Source organism: Aphidius gifuensis, linkage group LG3 (genome assembly GCF_014905175.1).
Source record: "Aphidius gifuensis isolate YNYX2018 linkage group LG3, ASM1490517v1, whole genome shotgun sequence".
Taxonomy (NCBI): domain Eukaryota; kingdom Metazoa; phylum Arthropoda; class Insecta; order Hymenoptera; family Braconidae; genus Aphidius; species Aphidius gifuensis.
Genome location: NC_057790.1, coordinates 17,014,490 through 17,026,181, shown reverse-complemented (window position 1 = coordinate 17,026,181; position 11,692 = coordinate 17,014,490). Strand labels below are relative to the sequence as shown.

The window sequence follows — 11,692 nt, the reverse complement described above, 5'->3', positions numbered from 1 at the left end:
ATTTTGTATTTCAAATGACTTACCTCTTTTTTTTTATAATTCCCTAATTTTTATGAAAAATTTTTGAATTTTCTGTGGAAAAATAAGAGATTTGTAACAGGAATATAGAACAGGCAAGAAGGTATTTTGTATTATGAATGACTTACTTCTTTTTTTTTATAATTCCCTAATTTTTTTAAAAATTTTTAAAATTATCTTTGGAAAAATAAGAGATTTGTAACAGGAATATAGAACAGGCAAGGAGGTATTTTGTATTATGAATGACTTACTTCTTTTTTTTTATAATTCCCTAATTTTTTTGAAAAATTTTTAAATTTTCTTTAGAAAAATAAGAGATTTGTAACAGGAATATAGAATAGGCAAGGAGGTATTTTGTATTTCAAATGATTTACCTCTTTTTTTTTGTAATTCCCTAATTTTTTTGAAAAATTTCTAAATTTTCTATAGGAAAATAAGAGATTTTTAACAGGAATATAGAATAGGCAAAGAGGTATTTCGTATTTCAAATGATTTACTTCTTCTTTTTTATAATTCCTTAATTTTTTTGAAAAATTTTTAAATTTTCTTTGGAAAAATAAGAGATTTGTAACAGGAATATAGAATAGGCAAGGAGGTATTTTGTATTTTCAATGACTTATCTCTTTTTTCTTATGAAGCTTAAGATTTGTATCAGGAACACAGGATGACCGAGGAGGTATTTACCTAGTTATAATAAAAGTTTAACACATAAATGAAAAATAATTGCATGACTATTTGGTTGCATAAAATGCCAATACTTTATTTTTAATCGACTATGCGCTTATTATAAACGCACATTGTTATGTACATTTGTGTTTGGGCTTTATTTATTACATTATTGATGGCTATTATTTAAAAAAATATATAATAATAATAAACATAGAGTACGCTCAAGTGTTTTTTTTCTTTTTTTTAAAAAAAATTACAATTGCGATATGATACGTGATATAAATGGTTATAAATATCAAATGTTGTTTATTCATTCATTATATTTTCATAATATATAAATGAAAAAAGAAACTTGAGGTATTTAAATGGTTCCTATTGCAAAGTTTAATTTCAGCGATAATAAAAAAAAAAGAAAACCATTCTATTTACTTCTTTTTTTCTTTTTAAATAATATTCAATTACATTTCATTCTAAAATGAAAGCCACGAAATATGAATATAACATTAATAATTTTTCATCAAGTTTATAATATTATTTAATATATAGATTAATAATCGAATATTACACAAAACTACGAAATTAATATATAAAAATAATAATATTAATGACAAGGCAGTATTCGTGGTTTACATTATCTTATGTATCGATTATTTAAATATATATTACACGCAGTATTATTATATTTTTGTTATGACATTATAAATAAACACAATTTTGTATTATGTTAAAGATTGATTGAACATACATTATTATTTTCACAGGCTGAACGAAACGAGACTTATTACTGATGACATACATTATTTCAATTAAACAATTATTAAAAATATTAAAAAATAATTTTTTTTATATATATTATATTCAAAATAAAAAAACAGCTAAATTATTTTTATCAGGTAAATTTGACAGAAAATTTATTTAATTTATTATATAATGAAAAATTGTATTTTAAAAAATTTATTAATTTAAAAAATAGCATGACAAATTGAATGATATTACTATGGAATGCTCCTGTCATTCACTTTAAAAAAATTTTTTTTTCTTTTTTACTTTTTTAAGTACGATAGCCAGTTTTTTTAATTTTTTTTTTTTGTTTAATTCCCGTAAACGTTCTTGCCCGATCAAGTGAAACTTTCTCAGATCTTGCCGGCATTTTAATTTTTTTACACAATCATCTAAAAAATGATTTATTATTATTATTTTTTTTTTCGTTCAATTTGTTCATAGACTTGTACATGCAGCTGAATTCATTTCATATAAAGTAAAAACGTTGTATAAACTATAAATATATATTTACATTTCGCATATAAAATTAAAATATCTAACAAAACATTTTTACTTTTAAACTCATTCGTCATTTTGTTTTCTTTTTTTTTTTTCTTTTCTCTTTACAAAAATATATATTTAAAAGAAAAAAAAAATAAAAAACTCCAAGATTATTTATGGTATTGTATTTAAAAATCCTGGAAAACATTGTTTCATTTGATATACCATTTTCACACACACTCATATTTATATTTTTCTAAAAATAACTATTCTTATTTCTCTAAATTACAGATAAATTTAAAATTAGGTTTCTTTTTTTTAGTAGCAAAAAAAAAAAAAGCCAATAAAAGTCGTATTTTTACTGTTTTTTTTTTTTGCACAATCAAAACATGAATTAATAACTAAAACGTGTCATTGATAAAAGAAAGCATTTCTTTAACTTGACATATATATATTTACAGGTGGTATTTGACTCGGATATGACTATAATATTTATTCGTTTATTTGTATTATTTTTTTTTTTTTTACTTTAAAAAGCTTTGCTCAATTAATTAATTAATTTCAAGCATAATGTTTTAAGTTTCTCTTTTATATTAATAAACTTATAGCTATTGTTAATATTATATTCGTACGTATTTGTTTTTTATTAACTTTATATTTACGTTAATATGAAGATTAGTTTATTTTTTTAAATATAACTAAATATTAAGTGTACTTAAACGCAAATTAATAAAGCGTATTGCATTGCCTTTCCCCAGAACGTCTCGTCTTCTCCCCTTCCTTTAATTGTATTATTTTATTTATAATTAAAAATAAAATAATAACAATTAATGGTTGTTTTTTGTGTGTGTGTTTTTTTTAATAATATATTTTTTAATTTTTTAACGAGCCAGGATTATTAAAAATGTACATCTCTAACATCAGTTGGTGTACCAGCTTTTTCATGTTCAATAATTTTATCCTGGCTCATGTTCTGGTCCCCCATCTTCCTTGTTGTTTGATTATTAATACAAATATTATTTGTAATTGTTGTTTGATGACTTGTATTTCTAACTTGTGATACCATTTCTTCAATTTTTTCAAAACAGCTTTGCAAATAATCCTGTTAATTGTTTAAAAATAAAAAATATATATTTTAATAAACTTGTTTTATCTTTATTTGAAAGAAAAAAGAAAAAAATGGTTATGCTCAAAGGGTTACACTGTAAATTTGAGATAATTTTTTTTTTTTTTTTATTTTTCCTTGTGGTTGGAATATTAATAGCAGGATAAAAAAAATATAAAATAACTAAACGAACCTGTTCGATAGCAGTGATGCGGGTGAGTTCGTCAAGAAGGCCAGAAAGTCCATATCCACTTTTTCCCGTCCAATCAAGACCATGAAGTGCAGCCGCAACGCTTGCAGCTGCTATCATACTAGGTGTGTACATTGAAAACTTGTATTCTGTTGAAATAATAATAATAAAAAAATATTAAATTAATTTATAAATAAATAAAAAAATATTGCTTAATTTTTTTTTATAAATTAATTTACCTCTTGCACTTAATGCAATAAATGTTTGTGCATGTCTTCTAACCATAATTGAATCCATTGAACGATTATCAATTGGCAAACGATTTAAAATATGAAGTAAAAAATCACCAGGTGTAATTGCTGATAATTCCCATTTTAGTTTTGATACAACAAGTTGTTCCCACCTCTGAAAAAATATAAAACAAATTATTATTATAAAAAAAAATTAATATATAATTATTATTATGACTTATTTACTAGCAAAAAGAAATAAAAAACAATATCATATTTGTGTGACGGTGTATTTTAACCGCAGGTATTATAATAGCCTAGTGCCCTCAAGGTAGATTGTCGGCTTAAGATCGAAACATTTTACACGAACGTGTGTACGCAGCGTACCGTGTACTCTACATTGGGTTAAAAAAAAAAAAAAAGAAGAAGAAACATTCAAGGCACCGTTGCTTCCTGAGCGTGACTTCTTCATTTTTTTTTTTTTTTTTTCATTAAAAAAAAGTATTAAATACACTTTGTTTCATTGACATACCAAATAACATTGTATATACTTGTTGAGTGTATTTTTTTCAGATAAATAATTGATAATAAATTTAATTGTACTTTGAAATAATAATATATAAATTTAATAGTATAAAGGTGTATGGCAAACGAAACACCTGTCTTATTTTTGTCCTCAATTATATCAACAGCACGTGACTATAATAATTAGCAAAATTTGTAACTCAAATTTTCACCTGTCCCTTCACTTTAAAATTGCCATATATTTTTTACTTTTTTTTCTCTTTATCTCTCTTTTTCCTTTTACACATAATTGTCGGAAATATATTTGATATAAAAAAAGAGATTGGGTCAACATCTGTCTTTGTTGAAATGTTTTTTTTCTTTTTTGATATTACTTGAAAAATCATTTGGATCATCATGTACCACCTGTTTTAGTGTATGACTGAAAAATATACTTTAAATCGTATCGTCTTGAAGAGAATTCAGTGATCCACATGCATGTTCATAACATATGGCAACCGGAAGCATGATATATTTTTATTTTATTATATATATATACCCTCAAAAAAGAAAAAAAATAATAAAGTATATTAACAACAAACTCTTTGTGTAATAAAAACCGCGTGAGAATATTTTTGATAAACTTACAATTGAAATATTAAAAAAAGAAAAAAAAAACCAAAAAATGATTTATTAAATTATATAAAATTATTGATTTTATTTTTTTTAATTAAAAAATAAATAATTAATTTATTAAAAAAAATTATTTGAAATATTTTTTGTAATAAAATTAGTCCAGTCGTCGATCACACAAAGATGATTATTCTATTTTTTTTTTTGCTATACATATATTAAAAAAATTCAGTTAAAGGCAAAAAAGAAAAAAAAACATTTTGCTGATAGTATTAGAAATAGTTTAGACATGAGGCAATCGTATAAAAGTGGGATCGTCGACCGAGTACGAGGCCACGTATCAAAATATGTGTTTGCAACTATGAAGAAAAAAAGCTTTCTAACATTTTTTTAACCTTGAATGCCATCACGGATGTGACGTTATAATATTAACACTAAGAAAGCCGAATTAGATTTGGGTATTTAAATTTATATTTCATTATCAATGCTACTTTTAGAGTTAACATAACAGAGAAACAAAAATTTAATAATCATAATATTATATACTAGGGCGTTTAAATATTCTGTCATAGTTAATTTTAAATATATTATTTAAAAAAAAAACTCCAACAAATATGGGTTTTTTGTTATCTTATAAATAATAATCATTATCTCAATTTGATAATAGCTATACACAATATCTATATATATTTATTTCTTTTTCTATTTAAATATTTCAGCAGAAAAAAAATAAAATAAAATTAGATTAAAAATATTATTTAAAATATAAAAATTAAATTTAAATTATTATTTTTAAACTGATTAATTTATTCCAATGGCTATTTAAATATATATATTTTTTAAATATAATTTTATAAGGGAAATTTGTTTAAAAATTGAGTAAGGAAAAAAAAAAAAATTATCTTGTAAGAGCAGATGTTTTAGATAGGTAGTTTCCAGGAAGAAAGAACACTGCTGCAGTCAGCAGGAGCAACAAAATCTTTTGTTGAAAAACCTTACGAATGAAATAATAATAATAATGAGGAAAAAAAAAAAAACCAAAAAAGAAAAAGTAAAATCCTCCAAAGATGCTGATGGAAATTTCTTACTTTTTTTTTTTCACATACCAAAATTTAATTTTCTAAATGATCCAGATCGAACAAATATTTAAAAAAAAAAAAATTATCTATTTAAATTATTGAGACTAAAAAATAAATGAATTCTTTGATTTTTTAAATTAGGCAATTCAAAATATAATAAAACAATAGAAAATTATTATATTCAAGCAAATGTAGAATTGAAAAAAAAAAAAACATTTTAACGTCAGCTGCTTCAGGCTTTACATACAACTTGGTCTTGAATATGTCTTTGACTGATTTTATTGTCTCATTTCGTGTTTTTTTTTTTTCTTTTTTCATCTTGGTTTTATTATAATACACTCTTTGATTCTTTCTAGTGTGGTGCATATAAGAAATAAAAGATCTATACATATACATTAGCAAGAACATAAAATTAGCAAGAATAAAAAAAAAATTGAGTAAAGGGGATAAGAGAGGGAGAGAAGGGGGTTGCATCATGCAACAGGCGGCATCGAAATATTGCAGCAGCTGTTGATCGAGTAGGCACGGGCCCGGTGTTGCACCCTTCCGGGGCTACCACCTGGCCCATCACCTGCTTGCAGGAGCAAAACACCCGGATCTACAATTCAACTCTTCAGAAATTATTTTTATTTTATTAAATATATATATTGTCATCTTATAAGCCAACCAACCTGAATGTGTTCAACAGGTTTTTTGTATATCAAATTTTTTTGTTTTATTTTTATTTGAATTTTTTTTTTTTTTTGCAAAGGTAGAGTCAACGATATCATGACAATATTATAAATTAAATACCAGTTAAATTAAACACAATATAAACGAAGAAAAATTCAAAAGATAAAAAAAAAAATTATGTAAATAATTTATAAATAATAAAATTTAAAAATATAAAAGTAGAATTATTATATTGTCATATGATTAAATTTAATAATGCTTTTTATTATCATTTTTTTTCTTATCAATTTAAACTTACTTTAGTTATCATAATATGTCACATTTAATTTAGAATTATTATTTTTTTTCAAAAATATTTAAAATAATAAAAATAAATTTCTAAAATTTGCACCATCAATTTATAATATTTGAAAAATAAAATAACAATTTTTATATTATTTAAAATATTTGATAAACTATTTTATTATAATTATTATTATATTATTTTTTTTTCCTTAATACTCGCCATAAATGATTATGTTTCTATTTAAAATATCTTTAATTTAAATATTGTGGTTAAAAGATATAAATGGTCATTCATGATACCGAGGCTATCTAAAAATTTTAGCATAGTAAAAAGAAAAAAAAAAATAAATATTTAAATAAACTGAATGCCTGATAAAAATAGTAGACAGAGACTAGAGCAAAATAAAATTATAATTATAGATGAATATATTAAGCTTTGAATGTAAAAAAAAAAAATAAAAAAAGTAAAAATAAAATGATCTATGTATTTTTTTTTATTGTTCGTTATAAAAAATAGCAAACAACAATGTCATGAAATATTTAAATGGGTTAAAAAGATAATACCATATTTGAATAAAAAAAAAAAACATAATAATAAATAAATAAATAAATCATAATAAATTAATATGAGTAATAGATCAATTTATTAAATGAAAAAAAAAAATAAATAAAAAATTGATATTTAACGAGTGAATTTTTGAGTCGGTGCCTTGTTAATTCTTTGAAGAAAAAAAATAAAAAAAAAATGAAAAGATATTATATACCATCAAACAAAATTTTGTTGAGGCAAATTCTCAAGCAAAAGTCCTTGACTATAATAAAACTATATATACTAGCGGTATAAATACACACACAAGAAGATCTGGGTTTGTCATTAAAATTCAGGTAGATTCGTTTTTCTATACACGTCGTCGTCGTCGTCGCCGTCGTGGTCGTTGTCCAGGATATATATATATATGTATATATAATGAAATTTAAAATTGAATATATGGAATGATTTAAATATAATAATAATAATGAAAATAAAATTCATCATCATGTTTAAAACCGTGAGATAGTGAAATTTTTTATTTATAAGAATGTTATTTTTCTGTAGCTTCAGTAAATTTCGAGAGATTACCCTCCTTATTCACCTCCATGAATATGATATATATAAAATTAAATTAGTGGAAAATAATAAATTTTTTTTGTTAGTTGTATAATTAATATATATTTTGTGTGTATTAAATTAAATTAAAAACTTACCCAAAGATCATCAATTGTGATTGAATTGTCTGTGTAGAAAACTAGTACTTGTGCTGTAAGTGGCATTGTTTCTTTGAGTTTTGATGATAATAATAAACATGCTGTACCAAGTAGTTGTAATTGTGATTTTCTTATTGGACAAATTGATAAAAATCTGTCAAGGTAGTTCATTGATAATGGAAATACTTCGTCTTGACATTTTTGTTCTTCACAAACCTGAAATAAAACAAAAAAATTTTATATAAATATTAATTTAAACCTTTACTTTTAAATTCTAATAAAAAAAAATTTATTAGAAATTTAAAAAATCTCTAAAACTGTTCTACTAACGGTATATATTTTATATTTATTAATGCAAATTTTAAAAATCTGTTTTTGCATCTTTTAAATTCTATATAGAAATAAATTTCTATTTTTCGAAATTTTTTTTTTTTTTACGTGCTAGATAAAACTATTCTGAGAAATAAAAAAAGGGTATTTTAAACTAGTTATAAAAACAAAACAATAACAAATAAAAAATTTTTTTTTTTTTTAAGAATATAGGGTACTGTGGTATTTATACAAAATTAATAGCTCATTTAAAATTTTAATTTTGGATAATTTTTCTCTGAATTTTTATCAATTAAAAAAATAAAAAAATTTAGCTATTTAAATTCTACAAAAAAAAATCATTCATCAAATGAATTATAATAATTTTTTTCAATAAAAATAATCAACAAAAAAACAATTTAATTAATTTTAACAAAATTATTTTTGAATTTCATTTTGTATATATATACTTATTAATTCATCCAATTAAAATTTTCAATGTAAATCATTTAGTTAACTTAAATAGATTGTACAGGAAAAAGAAAAAAAATAAATAAATTGTTAATAACAATAATAACAAAAATAAAAAAAAAAAAACAACTAGTGATAATATTAATGAAAAATAAAGGGTGTTTAATGAGCATAACGTAAAAACATGATGTGCCCTTCTATGCCCCATAATTACATTGCAAAAATGAAAATAAAAAAAAAAAATTTATTTTTTAAAAATCATGTAGTATATTTATCAATCGTAATGAGCCGGTAGATTCAACAATTAATTCGCAAATAATAATAATGATAATAAATACTAATTTTAAAAAAAATTTACAATCTCTAAATATATATTTTTGTTTAGTGAAAGTTTTTTTTTCTTAAATTAATTTAATACACATTATACAGCTATAAACAAGGCAATCAAATAATTTACACCACAGGTATTTTGATTGTCCATAAAAAACGAAAATAAAAAAATACTAAACTTTTTTTTATTAAAAAAAATAAAATTTTTGTTTTTAGCAAACAATGTATAAATATAGTATTTAAAAATCTCATGGTATCATCACTTTAATCGTATAACAGTGATGATTCATTCACTCAATTATAACAATACATATCTGTTTAAATTTTTTTATTTGTTAATTTTTTAAAAATATACTTAATATATATTTTTATAGCTTTAAAAATAAACTTTTGTATATATCCATAACTTTGATAAGCCTTTATTTATATAAATATTAATATTTGTTATATTAACATATATAATTAATAAAAACAAAAATATAAAATATATTTTCTTCATTTTTAAATCACAAGAAATACGATAAGGTTTATTATCATTTTTATTATAGTTTCATGAGCGTTGTATTTAATTTTCAACTGGACGTTTAATATAGGTCTACTTGGAAATTTTTATTATAATTATTATTATATAAGCTTGTATTTTATTGAAAAAAAAAAAAAATAAATTATTACCATGATGATTTTTTACTTCAAAAGGTGCGAAAAAAAAAAAATATTTATAATCATTATTAAAATATACTCTGTGTTTACTCAAAAAATTAAATACTATTTAAAGAAAATTACGTCATCAGTTGAATTATTGAGATAAAAATTTTATTAATTTTGATAAATATTTAATTATGAAAATAAAATATATTAAAAAGAATAGTTTTTTTTGTTTTTGGGGAAAAAATAAAAAAAAGGTTTTTAATAATGAGATATATGTGTCTGTAGAATTTTAAAAAGTAACTTGTCGAATAATCATGCTTATGTCCGGATATCATGCTTATGTCAAGGCAAATGGCAATGTGGGATCGGTGACCTCGAGAAATATTCGCACACGTGCGGGTCTCTTTATATTTTATTTCAATAGATAATGTAATTTTTTTTTTTTTTTTATTAATACACTATTTTTTAAAATTTTAGTATTATTATTTAAATATAAAAATTACTCATTATTTGCAAAATAAAATATTGACAGTGGGTGTAAAAAAAAATAAAAAATAAATAGCAGGGGATTTAAATAGTTTTGGAGACACGTGTAACGGCAGTCTTGTGTTTTTTTTTCTTCTTTTTTTTTTGTTTCGTTCTTTATTTAAAAAAAAAAAAAAAACTGAACTCACCTCCAACATCCATTCGGCAACGATTTTGCGCATGACTGGTGATAGGTCCCTCTGAACACACTCAAAGTATGAGCTACTTGGTGCATAACGTTCTTCAGTTTTAAGCAAATTTTGTAAAACTCTTTCATCATTAAGTAATACTGGATCTGGATATGCACGACATTCTGTCTCAGCTGTTTCACAACAAAGAAGATCCATTATTGTCAGTTCTTTGTTGTTTATTCTTTTTTTTCTTTGTTGTTTCTTTAATTTAAAAAAAAAAGAAAAACAATTTAAATCTACTATCTAAATACACTGCTGGATTTTAAACTAATTGTTTCACGTGGATTGCTTTTATTTAAATGTTAACTGACAGAAAAAATATAAACTAATTTTATTTATTTATTTTTTTAGTTATAAATAAAATTAAAATTCACAAAAACACACAAATATAATTGCACACTGATAAACATAAATTTAAATACCACCACACCTATTTTTTTTTTTTTTTGTTTATTTAAATACTATTATTCAGTCTTCTCTAAAAATTTTTGTTCTTTTATATTTTAATAATTTATTATTTTGAAAATCACATTTGATTATTTATCATTTTTCCTTGGTTAAGTATCCTTTTTTATTTTTATTTTTTCTCACTGTCTATAATGTATTAATTAATTATTAAATCACTGGATATTAAACTTATTGTTAAATAGAAAAAAAAAAATCGCAGATAAAGTCCTTTGGAAATATTTTAATTTTTGTTTCTAAATATTTTTTTTTAAAACATTTTTATTTAATTTTATTTATATAAATTAATTATTCAAATAATAAAATAATTGTAGAAAATATATATTATATGTATATTAATCGTGAATAAATTTGTATTAAAAAAAAAAAACCTTTCACTTTTTTTTTCCACGACCCGACACTGGCAACTTACCAGGTCAGAATGCCAAAATTGTACTTTGTGAATAAGAGAGAATCCAGAGAATATATTTGGCTGGTTTGAGTTTTTGACTATAGCCAACTGGTAAATTGTATGTTCGTGTACGTGTATTTGAAAGACTCGGTAGGAGAAAAAAAAAATAACTATACACTCGAACCAATAATTTCCCCCACTATATTTACAACAGACTATATACTCAGGGGGGCGCCAGTCTACGAAGCTCCACGTGATGTCGTGAATCGTCGTGATGTGACGTCGTTTATACTCGGTATATACACCGATTGTTGTCTTATGTATATACATATATATATTTACTAGTTTTTACATATAGTGATATATGTATACATAGCCGCCATGACGACCTTCGACATGTTGCTTTACGGCGCCTGTTGATTTAAACATACACATGCAAACTTATTGTATGTGTACTTATGTAGTGGGT

General features: G+C 22.6%; 1 protein-coding gene across 1 annotated transcript; it reads right to left on the bottom strand.

The window, feature by feature from the left end:
- Window positions 1-2,784: 2,784 nt before the first annotated feature.
- Window positions 2,785-11,354, bottom strand: LOC122852231 (G1/S-specific cyclin-D2). The gene is made up of 5 exons (XM_044151899.1): window positions 10,326-11,354; window positions 7,894-8,109; window positions 3,485-3,650; window positions 3,249-3,394; window positions 2,785-3,052 (listed from the first exon to the last, which is right to left on the bottom strand). Exons 1-5 carry the CDS (start codon window positions 10,521-10,523, stop codon window positions 2,849-2,851), a joined length of 930 nt encoding a protein of 309 aa, XP_044007834.1. The 5' UTR covers window positions 10,524-11,354; the 3' UTR covers window positions 2,785-2,848.
- Between the last annotated feature and the right edge of the window lie 338 nt (window positions 11,355-11,692).

Excerpts from the sequence above, each read along its gene's own strand:
- LOC122852231 (XM_044151899.1), bottom strand. The coding sequence starts at position 10,523 with ATGGATCTTCTTTGTTGTGAAACAGCTGAGACAGAATGTCGTGCATAT. Across the intron at positions 8,110-10,325 it reads TTGCCGAATGGATGTTGGAG|GTTTGTGAAGAACAAAAATG; the intron begins GTGAGTTCAGTT and ends GTTTTATTTCAG. Across the intron at positions 3,651-7,893 it reads TCACAATTGATGATCTTTGG|AGGTGGGAACAACTTGTTGT; the intron begins GTAAGTTTTTAA and ends ATATTTTTTCAG.